The sequence below is a fragment of the Xiphophorus hellerii genome, chromosome 9 (genome assembly GCF_003331165.1).
Source record: "Xiphophorus hellerii strain 12219 chromosome 9, Xiphophorus_hellerii-4.1, whole genome shotgun sequence".
Classification (NCBI taxonomy): Eukaryota; Metazoa; Chordata; class Actinopteri; order Cyprinodontiformes; family Poeciliidae; genus Xiphophorus; species Xiphophorus hellerii.
Window position 1 is genome coordinate 22,142,851 of NC_045680.1, and position 17,155 is coordinate 22,160,005.

At 40.8% G+C, this 17,155-nt stretch overlaps 2 protein-coding genes across 4 annotated transcripts; one reads left to right on the forward strand and one right to left on the reverse strand.

Moving 5' to 3' along the window:
* Nucleotides 1–483: 483 nt before the first annotated feature.
* chst14 (carbohydrate (N-acetylgalactosamine 4-0) sulfotransferase 14) lies at nt 484–4,209 on the forward strand. The gene is made up of 2 exons (XM_032573289.1): nt 484–1,214; nt 2,384–4,209. Exons 1-2 carry the CDS (start codon nt 921–923, stop codon nt 3,209–3,211), a joined length of 1,122 nt encoding a protein of 373 aa, XP_032429180.1. The 5' UTR covers nt 484–920; the 3' UTR covers nt 3,212–4,209.
* A 737-nt stretch (nt 4,210–4,946) lies between these two features.
* cep135 (centrosomal protein 135) lies at nt 4,947–16,686 on the reverse strand. Of its 3 annotated transcripts, XM_032573080.1 has the most exons (25): nt 16,096–16,686; nt 15,807–15,997; nt 15,554–15,721; nt 15,346–15,487; nt 15,154–15,238; nt 14,188–14,316; nt 13,869–14,084; nt 13,720–13,785; nt 13,478–13,628; nt 13,161–13,390; nt 12,071–12,226; nt 11,847–11,984; nt 11,645–11,722; nt 11,412–11,563; nt 10,294–10,409; nt 10,029–10,183; nt 9,059–9,114; nt 8,782–8,950; nt 8,589–8,699; nt 8,307–8,492; nt 7,216–7,425; nt 6,873–7,075; nt 6,663–6,767; nt 5,288–5,428; nt 4,947–5,142 (listed from the first exon to the last, which is right to left on the reverse strand). In XM_032573080.1, exons 1-25 carry the CDS (start codon nt 16,206–16,208, stop codon nt 5,121–5,123), a joined length of 3,489 nt encoding a protein of 1,162 aa, XP_032428971.1. In that variant the 5' UTR covers nt 16,209–16,686; the 3' UTR covers nt 4,947–5,120. The 3 variants fall into 3 exon arrangements, with proteins under 3 accessions (XP_032428971.1, XP_032428970.1, XP_032428969.1); XM_032573079.1 differs by having other exon boundaries at nt 4,947–5,428; nt 13,170–13,390; XM_032573078.1 differs by having other exon boundaries at nt 4,947–5,428.
* Between the last annotated feature and the right edge of the window lie 469 nt (nt 16,687–17,155).

The following is a 17,155-nucleotide window of genomic DNA, read 5'->3' on the forward strand; positions in this document are numbered from 1 at the left end:
ACGAATGTGTCTGGCTGGAAAAAAAAAACAAAGTAACACCCCAAGTCATTAAGTTACAATGAAATTATTTTAGGCAATATGAATACTGAAAGAAAACTACTTGGATAGATTTATTTCATTACCGTTAGAAAACCATAATTTTACATAATTTTTTTTATCGCAGTAAAGCTGAATCTGGATTTGGATGTAAAGAGCAAGTTTGGCTCATTATGAACGAAACATCGGCAGCATTCCTCTGAAATGTTAACACACACAGGAGTTCAACAGAGGGCCGTGGTTAGAAATGAATGACTAAAATACAAATGACATGTTTCTTGCCTACACGTCCTATGGTGTTGCGACAGGAACCGAGTCGAAGGGTGAAACTTAAAACTACATTTCCCAGAATCCCAGCTGGACATTTCTGAGGAGGAGTCGTGCGGTGTTTACGGTGGTCTGCCGTTGAGTCGCCGCTCAAATAAAAAAAAACCACTCCGGACAGTAAACACGTGTTTCATTCACACGCTGACATTTTCTGCTCGTGCATTATTAAGGGCTTAATGTGGTTTGGCTTTTAGTTTAGCGAGCATTTTGAGGGTTTTATTTTGAAATTATTCACGTGTAGATACGTTAAAAGCAAACTACGAGAGAAAACTGGCAGAGAGGACCGAGATGTGACGCACTCCCACCCAGTGTGGTGTATATTTTAGAGTGGGTTCTCCACCGTTGATGTGAATACTGTTCCGGGATTTTATTGTGATAGTCCGCACAGGATTCTGGGCGACGCGCGCTTGGAAACTTAACTTCGAGCCTTGGAATGGGTACGTGGTAGACACCGAGTGGAAACTTCCACAGAGAACCTCCAGCATTTAAAAGTAAAAAAAGACCAAAAAAAAAAAAAGCTGGCGGACACCGGAGAAGACGAGCAGGACGCGGTCACGATGCTTCCACGCAGGCAGGACCACGGGAAGAGAAGGAGCGACGGCGTGCGGAGCGGCTCCGCCGTGAACTTCAGGAGCGCGGGGAGCCCGGGCTCCGTCCGCCGCAGCTCCGCTCTGCTGCCCTCGGTGCTAACCTTCCTGGTGATCGTAGCCTCCGGAGGCCTGCTGCTCATGATAGAGAAAGGAATGCTGAACAGCGTGGAGACACCTTCTCCCCGGGGCAGCGCAAGGCGGCTGGAGCTCGTCGGCGAGACCCGAAAACGCGGTGCAGATGGCGCGGACGTGGACTCCCAGGTACTGCAGCCGTTTGACCTGTATCGATCATCTTCTTCCAGCAATCGAGTTTTGGTTACTTTGATTTTATTTACAAAACTGTCAAAATAAGTTAATTGAAAGGACTCCCCCCTCCAGTCTTGATTACAAAAAGTTAAATTGTGCTTTAAACTGCTTTTTATGTCGCTAAGTAATTAAGTTCCCATATGCCCCTTAAACATGTCCACATATTTCAAATTCAGAAATGCCATCCAAAAAGGGAAATTAAATGTTGTACCTCAAATTTATAATACACTAAACTCTTAAAAAGGGCACTATTCATTTGTATCCAGTCGGTCCAGCTCTGTGTTCATCTCCTCTCAGAAAACAGAGGTTAAAAAACAGTCAACAGCAAAACTATTGATCGTGGACTTTAAACATCTATTTTTAATGCAAAGATGGCTTGCAAAAGTCACAGTTTAAACAATGTCATAAGTTTGCCACAAGCCGTGTAAAGGGAGCAGCAGAGATATGGTCTGATTGTTTTCTTTAGGCCTGTATGCAAACCACTGACAGAAAACCCTTAAGACCCTCATCCCTTTAGTGAAACATGGTGGTGGGGAGGCTTTTCTCCAGCTAGGACATCCGCTTGAAGTTGATCAGATGGAAAGAGCTGAACACAAGGGAATCCTGAAAGAAAATCTTACGAGGCAGCAAATGATTTGAGACTGGGGTTGGAGGTTCACCTCAGACGTGCAACTAGAGCTACAGAGGAATGATTTATGTCCAAACATATTCATGTGTTGGCACGGCCCAGTCACAGTCTAGACACGAATCCAACTGGGAATTTGTGGCAAGACTTGAAAACCAGTCTGACTGAGCTCAAGCTGTTTAGCAAAGAATGCACAACCGTTTCAGTCTTTTGATCTTTGCAGATCAAACGACAGATCTGCAGCTGTAACTTGAGCAAAGGGTGTGTTTTTTTTTTAAATATACAAAGTTCTGACAGACTGGCTAAATATAGATGCATGGCACACGTTTCAGATGTAAATTTTTTTTTTGAAAACAGTATATCCACTTGACTTTCACAATTACCCAAAAACCCAAATAGACGTACATTTGACGTTGCATGAATCAGAAAAAGTTCGACGGGAATGAGTAGTGGCTCAACATTTAAATTTGTTTCACCGGGGTTATTCCTTCGCATTTAGATCCTCCAGGAGATCCGCAACCGCACCATCAGGACCATGTGCAGCCAGAAGAACATGCCCCACAGCGTCTGGTCCCTGAGCCCCCTGCAGAGGAAGACGGTGCTGCAGCACATCCTGGTGAACGACGAGTACCGCTTCCTCTACTGCTACGTCCCCAAAGTGGCCTGCTCCAACTGGAAGAGAGTCCTGAAGGTCCTGAGCGGAGCCTTGGAGAGCGTGGACGTCAACATCAAGATGGATCACCGCAGCGACTTGCTGTTTTTATCCTCCCTGAAGCCGGAGGAAATCCGCTACCGCCTCAAGCACTACTTCAAGTTCATGTTCGTGCGGGAGCCCATGGAGCGGCTGCTCTCCGCCTACAGGAACAAGTTCGGAGAGATCGAATCCTACCAGAAAAAGTACGGAGCGGAGATCGTGCAGCGCTACAGGAAGGGCCGTGCCAAGGAGGCGTCCGTGACGGGAGACGACGTGACCTTCGGAGAGTTTGTCCGCTACTTGTTGGACGAGGACGTGGAGCGCATGAACGAGCACTGGATGCCCATTTACAACTTGTGCCAGCCCTGCGCCGTTTCTTACAACTTCATAGGCTCCTATGAGCACCTTGGAAGGGACTCGGCGTACGTGCTCCAGCGCATCGGCGCGCCGCCGTTTGTCAACTTCCCGGAGAGGCAAACGTGGTACAAGCCCGTCACCACACAAACGTTACACTATTACTTGTGCACTTTGCCGCAGAAGCTACTCAGGGAACTCCTGCCGAAGTACATTTTAGACTTTTCTCTGTTTGCTTACCCCCTCCCAAACACAACCACTGAGCACTGCCGGCATTAATAGATGTTCCGTTTCCTGGTTTTTAAATGTTTATATATATATATATATATATAGAAATTCATTTTGTATTATTTTTATTCCTAAGGAAAAAAGACTATTTTGAGAGATATTAAACATGTACTTCTGATGTCACACCAACCACTAAAGCTTCAAAAATGAACAGATGAGAAAAAGGTCACTGAAACTTGAACTGTTACAGTAAATAGGTCACAATAGACTAAAACACAGTTTCAGCTAAAGTTCATTACAGGCATGAATCTTAGTAATTTAGTTATTTTAATTTGTTTGAACTGTTATTGTCAGGTTGGAATGATGAAGCAACATTCAACTTCAAACAAATGTAATATATTTTCAGCTAGCTAATTAGCTAGCTGCTTAAAATCAACCAGTTGTGGTGAAATATCTGGCTGGATATTTGACCATTCTTCTAACATGGAGTGTTAAAAGTGGTTTTTTGGCATCAACCTGACATTAACATTGTCTGAAAACTGTCAGTAGGTCTGAGGTTGGATTATTGTACTGTGTGAAAACCCACTTATGTCTTAGTTTCAAACTATTTGTTGAATTGAGGTGAAGTTTGAAGGTAGTTCACCTTTCATCAGTAATCCATCTAATTTGTGCAATGTACCAGTACCCTTCAAAATCATTCTACCATTTCTGATAAGAGGACCAGCAGTATACCAGAACCAACTTGATGGCTATATCTATCCTGTCGCCAAGGTGCAGCTTGCTAAGAGACATTTCACCAAATTTTATGGGATGCATTTTGTACAACTGTGAACATGCGTAGATTAGAAAAAAAACCTAAAAGTTCAGATTTTTTTTGCACCTAATTCTGTTCTAAAATTCATTTTGGTGCATGTTGTGTTACAAACTCTCTGCCAAAAACTAAATTACAGAACTTTTATACTTTTAAGTCAATCTAATGTTCTAATCTTGGATGGCGATGTCCCTCCCCTCTTACTTCGCACGGAGCATTAAACTGTTTACCATCCATCCATCTTCTTCCGCTTATCCGAGGTCGGGTCGCGGGGTTAGCGGCTTCAGAAGGGAGGCCCAGACTTCCCTCTCCCCGGCCACTTCTTCCAGCTCTTCCGGGGGAATCCCGAGGCGTTCCCAGGCCAGCCGAGAGACATAGTCCCTCCAGCGTGTCCTGGGTCTTCCCCGGGGCCTCCTCCCGGTGCCCGGAACACCTCACCAGGGAGGCGTCCAGGAGGCATCCTGACCAGATGCCCGAGCCACCTCAACTGGCTCCTCTCGATGTGAAGGAGCAGCGGCTCTACTCTGAGTCCCTCCCGGATGACTGAGCTTCTCACCCCATCTCTAAGGGAGAGCCCAGCCACCCTACGGAGGAAACCCATTTCGGCCGCGATCTCGTTCTTTCGGTCATGACCCAAAGCTCATGACCATAGATGAAGGTGGGAACGTAGATCGACCGATAAATCGAGAGCTTTACCATCTAATGAAACTGAGAAGTTTTGTTTTTTTTATCATTCTTTTTTTGATTTATTTTTAATCCTTTTATTTTACAAATAATTTATAAAAATATATATATATATATATAAAACCAAAAATATTAAGTATAATCCACAAAACAACATTTCAATACTTAAGTGCTTGAGGTTAGGAATGCAATTCATTTTTAGACATGTTTGATCAGCAAATGTACCTGATGCCAACGGCGTGTAAGTCGAGTAAGAATAAGAAAAAAAAAGTTTCACAGCAGCTTTTTTTCCCCCATATCCTGAGACATTGTTTGATTAAGTAAACTTTAGCACCACAGAGGTATGCTGCAGGCTACTTCATGCCACTTCATGCCAAGGTCTGTGGAAGCCTTCATACTTCATGTCCAGACTTAAACTTCAAGTCTGGACATCTGACTCACTGCAACTTCGCTTGTCGTTAGCCGTTAATCCTTGAAGCCAACACTCCTAAACAGGAGAAAGGGGGGGAAAAAAGGGTTTCAGCATTTAGGGTTTAAACATAATAAAAATGTGTCATCTGCAATTTGAAACTATGGACTTTATGTTAACAAAAAAAACAACATTTATGACCTTCACCCTGACCAAACCGTACTTGTCTGAGTGTTCATGACTTCGGAGGACGGAGCCTTCTGCTGAAGTGTGGTGAGAGCCGCTGGATGAGTTCTGGAGAGGCGAGCTTTGCAGAGACGAAAATGACAAACCCTGTCTACGCATCTCCTGAACCGCTCTTTCACTGACGAGAGGGGGGACAATGCCACAAATGTTAGGATTAAACCTTTAATCTCCATTTATTTACATCCATGTACATGCAGCTGCACAGCAGTTAGCTGAGCTACAAGTATTAAGATCTATAGTGATTAGTAAATTGGGTGTTTGTCAAAAACCATCAGGCGTATTTGAGATTTATTCATTTAACTTCTGACTGACCAAACTAAATTTACAGCCAACATTTGGAAAAAACCAAAAGAAATCCCACCCATTTTCAACATACATTTAATAAATGATACAAAAATACACCCATTTTGCATTTAATTAACTCAAGTCATGTCCAACAGAGTAAAAGAAAGTACAAACCTAAGAAATCCCTGTGCATTTACATCCAAATCGCCCAAGATGATCCATTTTATGTATCTAAAATACATCATGTTTTATGCATCTACAAGTTAAATGAACTTTTATATTGAATGTAGAATTTTTCTGCATGAACTAATCAAACTCCAATCCTCAACAATAAATATTCTTCAACTTGTAGAAGCAACAGCAGGATTTCTCCTGCTTCAGTGTAATCAGGGATTTGTCAGTCAGGTCAACATTTAAACAATGTACTTCTCCAAATACAACAGTAACGCTTTTCTAGATTCCCCACTTTTAAAGTGAAAGTGGCAAGTTCAAATAATCACCTAAAAATGTTACAATTTTTTTTTTTATATTTACACAATTGCAAGAGAAGTTCTGAGTTTTTTTGTAAAAGTTTTCACACATTTTCTGTTAAAATTCAACATTTTTCTGGATAAAATGTTCAAAGTATTCTGCCCTTTTTAGTCATTTTTTAAGTATTAGTTAAGGAGGCTCGATATAAATGTAACTTCAGATATTCTTGCAGTGGTCAGGATGAAAAAAAGACAACTGACCAGACAGGTAAAATAGTGATGGATGGACTGATTGCTTCAAAAGCAGATGGATAAGGTCAACTTGAGAGACGTATTGATTAATTGGATGGATGTACAGCTACAATTGCTAAAAAAAAAAAAAAATTGATTGAAAACAAGGATGGATCAACATAGATGATGGAAACATTTAGATAATATTTAGGTTTCCAAACCTGAAAAATATTTTAATAAACTTCCAAACTTTTCCAGGCTGTGTTGGAGTTCTGTTTCTTTTTAATAATGGTTTCAATATTTACAAGTGTCAGCAGATGATGCGACAGTGAAAGTTTCCCCCCCCACCAATATAAATAAACTCACCGTTCAAAGCGCTCTGTGGTCAGCTGCCTTTTCAGCACGTCCATCTCTGTCTGCAGTTGAGACACTTTGCCACGGAGGTGGGACGCATCTCTGATGCTCTCTGCGCTTTATGCACATACGAAATAAACATTCAGCATCCTGTTTTTATTAAAAAAAAAATACTTTATTGAGCTCAAAAACCAGTAAAAGTGGACTGGATTTGTCTTTTACTTTTTGCTGTCAGCCAGAGCGAGCTTGTCGCGCAGGGCTCTCAGCTCAGACTCCCTCTCGCTGGCAGCCAGGTGCGTCTGGAACTCTTTCTGCCGGTTGGTGGACAGCAGCGTCTCGAGGTTGCGCACCGTCAGCCTCTCGCTGGCTAGTTGCCTCTTCAGGACCTCAATCTCTGATCGAAGATCCTCCAGTTCTCCGGTGATCTGAGTACAGGAGAACAACAAAAAAAAAAAAAACACATCACAAGGAATGCAACAAGTTCTCTACGCCATGAGTGGAATTATGATTACTGTAGATAGAATAAAATAAATATAACAACAAACAAACACAAAGTCTTATTCACCCTCTCTAGCTCCATGCTCTTGGAGGTCAAATGTCGTGCAGCGAGTTCCTTTCCGGAGTCTAGTTTGACACACAGTTCCCTGACAGAAGCCAGATCAGAAATGAGTGCCGCCTTCTCCTCCTGGGCTTTGTACAGATCCTCCTCTAGCTGAGACATCCCACGGGTCAGAGAGGACACCTGGGCTTCATAAGCCTGCAGCGCCTGCATGTGCTGGGAGAGACAGAAGCAGGGGGGAGCCACGTTAGGATACTGATCACTTCAGTTTTGTTACACTGATTTTGATCTCAAAAAAACAAACAAAAAACTTTAAATATATGCTCGGAGATAACGATGCCAGTTATTGATTATAAAATTTACGTATCGATCAATTGGTAGGCGGACATTTTCTTAAAAACTTGATTCTTTTCTTATTTCGAGAAGGTTGACAGTTTTTCCATAAGATGAAATGCTGAATTTTTCATAACATACTGAATACAAGAAAATAAGGTTAAAATTTAATAACTTTTTTATCAGTTATATTAAATGTCTGAACAAAGAAAATAGTTTTTTTTCTCCTCACATTATTAAACTTAGACATATTTATAAAATAGAACAGGAGCCTTTTGCAGGTTGCTGGATAGAAAAATAAAAGACGAAAAGAATAATATAGTGGAAATGTGCTGCATGAAGTGCATTAACTCACAGCAGCCCTCAAATTCAACCATGCTTATTGGCATCGTGATTTTTTTTTCTTTAAGTCCTACAACAATTTTTCTGCGTATCCCATCAAGTTGATGTTGCTCCATCACGGCCACTATTAAGGTGAAACATAGAGAGCTTGTCAAGAGTTTATAATTCAAAACAGATCAACATCTTTTTCCTGCTCTGGTATGACTCTGCCATCTTTATTTCTGTATAAACTGGCTCTGGTTAAGGATGACCAGCAGCACCCTCTTCTGGATGGAGGCCAAATTACAACACTAAAAGAAGTGGACGATATTAATCGATTGGAACTCATTTTAATCTAACAAACCATTAATCGACAAAGTAAAAATAAGTGGATTGATCGTTTGTGTCCCTGCTTGGAGCATATTTTTATTTTATTGCTTCACCTGTTGGACCTCTTTGTCTTTTTGTCCGACTATCTCCTGGAGCTGCCTGCGCTCTGTGTCCAAGGAGAGCAGCTCCAGACGGATGGAGTTATTGAGGCCTTCTGCCTGGTGCAGTTTCTGCTCCCATTCCTGCATCCCGGAGTGGGCCATCCTGAAGCGCTCCAGTAAGTCCCTGTTCTCCTGTTCCTGGGAATCACCAGTTAAACAACAGAAATCGTTTCCAGAGATGACAGAAACTAGCAGAACAGGCCAAAGCTACAGAAACGAGAGCATGGACCTTACCTTTGTGGCCATCAGTTTCTCTATTCTGGACACTTCAGAAATATACGACTGGACCCTGGAATTCAACTCGTCCTTCTCGTGCAACGCCTCCTCCATTTCTAAATGTACAACCTGGACCGAGAGACATTTCTTTAGTTTGTGTTCGGCTTTGTAACAACAAAATACAAAAGCAGGGTTTAAAATCTCCATCTACTTGGTTCTCCCTGGTCATAGTGGCCAGGTCGTCCTGCAGCCTCCTGTTTTCTCTCAGCAGGACTTCTTTGTCTCTCTTGAGAGCAGGCAGCTCCTCCTGAGACGAATCCAGCTGCCTCCTCAGACTGTTGATCTCCCGTTCTCGACTCTTCAGCGCTCCTTGCAGCTGACTGAACGGAAGACAGAAATCGCATCAATTTCGTCGTTGAGAAAAGGGTAGTAGCATACAGCAAAGGCTCCTGCTGCCGAAATACGGCTCAGTTAAAAGCGGTACTCACGCTAGGGAATTGTCCATATTTTTGACAGTGAGTCTCACGTCTTCGAGGGTTTTTTCCTGGAAAAAGCCAAAGGATTGCTCTTCATTAGTTCTCGCCACAACCCACTGAGACATTTACAAATTACAGTATTTATTCCAGATGATTACAGAAAGAAAAACCACAAAATCACATAATAATATTACACAACACAACAGTAAAACACTGATTCAGGTCATTTAACCTTGATTTCAGCTTTGAAATGTTTGATAGTTTATAATAGCGCTATTGTTTATTATTACTTTTTGCTTGTCAAGTCAGCCTCCAGCTGCAATTAAGGAAAAAAAAAAACCACAGATGGGTTGAAGTTGGTTTGATTGTTTGCATCGAATGAGTGAGGATGGAAACAGTTTTTCTACTGTATCGTTTATATTTGGAATTTATATGAATTCAACCCGGAGAACACGTCTCTTAATTTTATAAGCCAAACTCAGGGAGTGCTTTTTATTTTTAGCGTGTCGAGAACATCCGCCTCGAAAACTGCTGACACTCCATTTTTTTGAGCTAATTATGATGCAGGAGCAGCCATGGTGCATGTTCTTCCTACATTGCACCAGCTTAGCTGTTGATATTTGAACATCCTAGATCATTTCTTGATGCACACATGAAAAATAAACAAACAACAAGCGTTTAGATTGACTTCACTGTGTGTTTGAAAACCATTTATTTTGAGTTGTACTATTTCTAATAAGAAGCAAAAGTGCGTCAATGCTACAAAAAGCCTGTAGTTGAAGTGAAACATGCTAAGAGAGACATTTACTAATATATCGGTAAATGTCTGATATTTACTGGATATCAGAGATCCAGTAAATTTACTGGATTTACTTGGAACATCTGAATATTCCAAGATATTCAGATATCTTGGAATATCTGAAAATTGTTTTTCTTGGACAAAAACCTTGTAAACAAAAAGTGCTCATGAACTTGTTGGTACCTTCTGGGACAGGTCATCCTGGAGAGCAACCAGCTTCTCTGTCTTTTGATCCACCTCGTCCTGTAGGATATCTTTCTCTCTGTCCAGGACACAGATCGACTTCTGGAGAGTTCCCACTTCCTCATTCCATTTGGAGCTCTGCTGACTCAGTTCCCCTAACAGGAAGAGGACAAAAAAAAGAGCTAACTTTTAAGCTGCTACATCGAAAAAACAAAAAAACAAGAGTTTTGAAGGTTTACAACATCTGGCGGCTCAGCACAATCACCTAATCTCTCTTGAAGTTCTTCGATCTGCTCGTGGGCCACATGCAGCTCGTTTATCTTCACTGAGAGTCTTCGCTGGACGTCAGACAGCGACTGCTCCATCTGCTCCTGCAGCAGTCTACATACACAACAAGACGCGTGAAATTACACATCTTTCTTGTCCTAACAAGTATAATAACTTTTGGAAATGAATTTAACAATTTGATGGATCAAGCTAAGATGCGCCAAACAACGAGAGATCAAAAATCATAAAATGTTCCCTTGATTGGCTCTGATTCAAACAGTTTTTTTCAATATTCATTAAATGTATCAAAACTAAGGACCGGCACCATTTTTGGTCCATGAACGCATCAAACTGCACATGTATTCTGATAAGTGGTGGGCGATATGGCCTTAAGGTTGTAAAAGTGATGATAAAAACCATTTACCAGTACTTGTGTGTCACAGTAATTACAGCCCCACAAACACAAATACTGCTCTTGAAAAACATTCCCAGTTGTAATGCACTACTTTAGGACACCAGTCACATAAACACTAAACTAAACCACACCATAACTGCGTTTAATATTTTCAAATGTATCGATATTTATTGATAGTAAAACTACCAATCCCAACAATGCAGACAGTTTTGGAGGGTTTTAAAAATTATTAATTGGAATTTTTCACAACTTTGAATCAGAATCTCTGTAAGAAACTTATTGCGATAAATGATAAAAATGTATAATAAAATCCCAATCCTAATTCTGATACATTTTGTTTTCAGTTTAAGAGAAACGTAAGAAATCAGAAAAAGACAATGGACAGTTGATTTGATACATAAATGAAGAATATCATTTAATTACTTCATTTTCTGTAGAATTCAAAATTAGAATTCAATCAATGACTCCTGCCTCTGAGCTTTATGGGATGTGGTCCTCAAAAATTGAATACCATAAATTGTATCAGGAAGGGAAAAAAAAAACAAAACATACTGGAGACAATTGGAAATATGTTTTCATAGAAATTTGATATTTTCCTCAATAGCAGTTTAAGAGCAGCACTACAGCAGTCGATTCTTTTACAAAATTCCTACAGCAGGAAACAACAGAGCAGATCCAAACAGAAAACCAGCATGTTGTACCTCAGAGCGTTGGCCTCGGCTAATCTCTGTGCGACTTCTTCCGCGCCTTGGACCGAAGCAATGGAGCGAACCCTCAGCTCTTCCTCCACAGCCTCCTTGCCCTCGTTCAACAGGCACACTTGAGCCCGCAGGTCCAACCTCTCCCGCTCCAGCTGTAGCCCAAAAGCACTCCAGTTACGACAAAAACATAACACATTCGATAGAGAAACTATCTGAATAACGATCAGACTCACACTCCCGACAGTATTCTCCAACTCGAGAATCCTCCTCTCGTCTCGCTCTCTGTCAGTGAGCGCTGACATCTGGGCACCCTGCAGATTAATAGCAGTGACCTTATAAGCAACAGAACAAGTGGACTGTTTTTTTTTTTTTTTTAAATCAGTCAATATCTAGATTAGTTTTTTTAAATAAACCAACTGATCAGATAAAGTTTACCTTTAACCTCTCCATCAGTGAGTCCCGTTCAGAGGTCATCTGGTCAAACTTCATCTTTACTCGTCTCACCTCCTCCTGCATCCTCAAGAGGTCCGTCGACAGATCTGCTCTGCGGGCCAACATTAGGTCGTCTTGAGCCTGAAAGAGCCAGAACAAGTGAAAATTATGCAGCACAGATTTTTTTTTTTTTAATTAGCATTTTCTGATGTGTATTTAAAACGTACTTGCTTAAAAAGGGTTTTGAAGTGGTCTCTCTCATTACTGAGGACTTGAATGTTCTTCTGAATGTCCTCCATCTGTCTCTCAAAGTCCATCAGAGCAGCCTTGAGCTCATCCTTTTCTTTGATTACAAAGATCAGTTCTGGGTCTGGAACACTTCCCTGAGAAATGGCAGATTATGACGAGACGTTTGGCATTGATTTTGAAAGATCTTTTACTCTTTAGTTTTTCCAACAAAAGTAACAGCTTTTATCCAAACCCGCAGGCTTTGGTCTGCAGGGGTCTTCTGAGTTTGGCTTCAGTCATTGGCCTGTTTAGTTCCAGTTTATATTTCAAACATTCGAATGTGTTTTTTTTCCCCCCCCAAAGTTTTTAAAAGTCGATGAAGTCTCAAGATCTGAGTTGCTTCAAGTTAGGTTACGTCTCACCGAGGCTTTGCGAGGTTCGACAAAGATGCGTTTTAGATACTAAAACGCATCTAACAAGACAAGTCTCTGCCTTTAGTGTTATGTGACATTTAGGAAGTATAAAAAAATTGGGTAATTCTAATGAACCTAAAAACTAAAACTAGGGACATTTGTTTGATTTAATTTCAGACAGTGAGGAAAAAAAGGCACTTTTTTGGTATATGTGAACTTCTGGTTTCAATTGGATAAACCACACACCTATAATACATACATAGAAATATGAAAGTCGCCAAAAAGTTTAACAGAAACTATGTTTCTACTTACTGAAATATGACGGAGTATTATTGCCAACCTTATATTCTCGTATTATTTTAGCTTTATTCTTGAGATATGACTTTGTTCTCATAATTTTGCGACTTTATTCTCACAATTTTATTTATTTATTTTTTTTCCATACTGTGTCGTACAGAAATGAGGCCCATCTTTAAATATTTTCTTCTTCAGGATTTGGCATTTGTAGCACTATTTCATATTTTAATGAGTTGTACACCTTTGTTTAAATTCTAGTTTATCTTAGTATGGGATAAAAGCCAAGTTTTCAGTTTTAGAGGAAAAGCAGTCTTTCAGATTAAGGATCAATTGGAAAACCCATTAATAAATAAATCAGAATAAAGCTGTTAGCAGCAACCTTGCTCACTTTGCCTTTCGGACTCCTGCCTCTGTCTGGACTGCGGCTGGGACTCGAGCCTGGCCCGCCGGCTCCTCTGGCTCTCTTGTACCGCTCAGCCTCATGGCGGTAGAAATCCCTCTCCTCCTCTAGACTCTTGACAAAGGCGTCCAGACGAGACGGGGAACGCTCCCTGCCGCAGACGCCATGCTTAGAACGGAAAGCCTCCAACTCCAGCACCAGCTCTTTCTCTAGGTAAACGCATGTCAAGTCACCCCTGTTACAGAAACATGACGCAGGTCTCAGCGACGGGGCGCGTACAGCAAACTGCTTCCTACCGGCCGCCATCATCGCCTCCACTTTCTCCTGCAGCCTGGTTTTGTCGTCCTCCAGGAAGTTCACCAGTGCCTCCATCTTTTCGTTCTGCTGCTTCAGCTCAACCAGCTGATTACTGAAGCGGTTTCTTTCAAACTCTCCTTCGGATTGCTCCTGGGTTCATACGTTACATTGACTCGTTTATATTGTTAGAAAATAAAACAACCTGAAATCAAATCCTCTTTATAACATCTAATATACAAACCCTTCTTGTATGTGTGACAATATCCTCAAGGTCTTCAATGATTTTCTCTTTCCTTTGAATTTCTTTCTACACAGAAAATATATATATATATTTTTTTACAAGAGGTCTTTATAGTTAATTTCATATTTCCATCTTACACATTCTCTTACTTTTGCTTTTTGTAGCTCTATATCAACGTTTTCCAACACGCGCTCCTTGTCCATCTCCATGCACTGCGCGAGGTGATCTATCTGCGTCAGCTCCTCACACAGCTCCAGGTTCTTTAAGGAGAGGTTTGCCACCTCTGTGGAGGCGTCCTTCTTCGTTTGCTGCAGTCCTTCTATCCTGTCCTGGAGGGCGCTGTTGGCCTCCTGCAAGTACTCGATCTATAAAACACAGAGCAGGACTACGGTCACAAAGAATCTACCAATATCACAATCGTTTTCTGCGAATTTTGTATTTGAAAGCGGTAATGATAGCTGAACTTGCCTGGAGGTTGAGATGAGCGATCAGTTTTTCGTTGCCGACGTTATGGGCTTCTAGGGAAATGACGTCATAAGGCCGCCCTCCGTGAAGTAAGCGATTCAGACGCTCCACCTCTGTGTCCCTTTCTTCCACCTTTCAAAGAAGCGCCTCAATAGATTTAAACAAATTTCTACGCGGCCAAACAATTAGGGCTTGGATTAATCGCGATGAATCGATTGTTATAATATAGTGGTCAACTAATTTAGAAATCGATTAGTCGTTAACTGGAATATACACTCTAAAAAAGGCTATTTGTTGAAAGAACAAAACGGAGAAGTAATTAAGCTAGAACTGTACAAAATATATATGTATATTTGTACATTTCACATGCTAGTTAAAAAGAAAAAATCTCTGTCTGCAAATATGTGCTATCAATCACTCAAGTGGAATAGTTCAAACTCCTATTAAAAAAAGGAACCATCACCATTAAGCGCCTTTTGCTAACAAATTATTAGTCAGTTAATAATTTTTTAAAAAATCAACATATTACCATTCACTGTATTAATGTTTGGTCAAGCAGAAAGGGCTGAGGTTTTTAGTGGCCGTGGTCGATATTGACTTGGAATTTTATCGCAATATTTTGTGGTACTATTGTGATAACGATAAAGATTATGGAAAAAAAAACCCTCACCTTTTACCATCAATAACTGAAATTTATTGTGACAATAGATCAACATTTTTCACAATGAAAGTTAGTCAAAATTTTTTTTTACCGCAAATGCATCCTTTGCTGCAAATGGTTACGTCATAGGCAATAAAATTATTTTGTTATTTTAAAAAATAATTTAATTATTTTATTGCACCTTTCAAAGTAATTGTAATATTGTATAAAAAAAGGCTTCAATAATCACTTAACTGTCAGAATAATCGATAACTAATATAACCGCTATTTGTAGCCCTAGACTAGACACATAAATTAATTTTCCTCACCTGAATGCTGAGATGTTTTATAGATTCTTGGGCATTTTCCAAGTCTAGTTTGAGATCGGCAATGTCTTCCTGCAGTTCATGGATCCTACAAATCAATGTTATCATGAGCTGAGGGGAATTGATGCAATTACCATCAAGGAGGCTGCTTCACAAAGTAAAAATAGCATGACTCTTAATAGCTTAAAAGCAAACCTTCCATCAGCTAGTTGCAGTAGGTCAGCTACATACGGATCATCAGGCTGTGGGACAGGATAGGCTGATGTATAGGAAGGAGGTGCAAGTTCGTCAACCTGCATTCTCTGTCGTCTGAAAGGAATACTGCGCTTTTTCCCACCTACGAAGGCATGAAAAGGGATTTAAGTGTGTCAAATATTCCTTCCTTAATGCAGCCACAGGTTACCTGGCGTCTGCACAACGGCTTGCATGTTCTTCTCCTGCAGCTGCTGGATCCGCTCAGCTTTAGCCCTACTGTCTTTCTCCAAGCAGCGCACCTTGTGCACATACTGATTGTTTAGAAACTTGAGATCAGATGTCTCGTTGTCCAGCTTCCTGATTTGTAATTTAAGCTCTAGAAAGAGAAGATTGTGAGCACACTTTAAAATCTACAAGTTCTAAAAGGATTTTCTCTTTTTGTTAAAGGACTCCATCCTTACCTCTACAGAAATTATCTTTCTCTTCCCTCAGTTTCAAGAGCTGCAGATGCATGCTGTTGTTTTCCTTGACCAGTCTGGAGTTCTCTGCCTTGTAAGGCTCCAGCAGAGCATCAACATTTCGGCTCTCTTTCTCAGTTTTTCCTGCCGACAGTTTGGCATTGCGGAGGCTCTCCGTTGTGTGGACCAAGTCGCTGCAAAAAACGGGATGATGGGGGAGAAGCATTTTTAAAACCTGTGATTTATTGGTGGAGGTTAATAATGACTCAACAGGTGCAGAGGTGTCCTTCACCTGAACAGTTTCTCCACTAGCGGCAGCGACTCTATTCCGAGAGGTTGTCTGTAGCCCAGCTGATCCAGACGTTTCCGCAGATTGAGAAATTTCCTCTCTGCGTTGCTGGTCATTTTTGTATTGCTTGCAGTTCGCTAACTAGTGCTTAAAACCCCACGGTTTTACTTATAAAGTAGAACTTTGGAGATGGCAATGGGATATATTACATAGCTTTATTGCTAATTGTTCAAATGAATAAAACTAGCATTTATGAGCAAAACACAATTAGCTGGTTTTGCTATCCCTCCGTCTCTGAGGAGACATCGAGCTAGCTACTGGTAAACAGTTTGTGTAGCGGCTATTAGCTTAATAAACGTCAGCATAACGCCACATTACCCATTATACGGTGCCACTCCTCGAGTCAACAGCAAGTCGGGGCTTCTTGTAAGGCTGCGTGGGATTTACAAACTACGTAAAATAAGTATAAACGTGTTGAAACTGAACGGTTTCCGCGGTAAAGTGGTTTGAAAAGAGCGCCGTTGATCTGTGGTTTGGATTCGTCGCCATGGAAGTAGAAGGCCCGGTGAACGCCGAGGAGCGCGTGTTTTGTCAAACAAGGTTGCCCCGGCGGAGGGTGGATTATAAAAAACTACGTTTAGTCGTATGTCAACGTTGTAGCCATATTTTGAGTGGCAAAACACACGTGGAAAAATTATGGAGCCAACATAAAGGCAGCTTGAAATAAAATGTAATTCTGAAAAGAAAAGAAAAAAAACAACACTGCCGTATCTTATGCCTTTTCGTTTAAAATAAAATCCGTTCATGTCAGTGTTGCGTACGGAAGAGGATTAGGGCCACCGAAAAAAAAAATAAAAAATTCTGACTTTAAAGTCAGAATTATTATAGTAATAATAATTCAACTCATTATTATAGTTGTGACTGTATGGCGTTATACGCAGTTGAAACCAGGGGGAAAAATCCTCCCTTCTTACTGTCCCTTTCTGTCTGACACTGTTAATAAAAAGCAATAGTTTCACAAAACATTTTTTTTTTAATAGTTAAGCTTAAATGTTTATTTTAT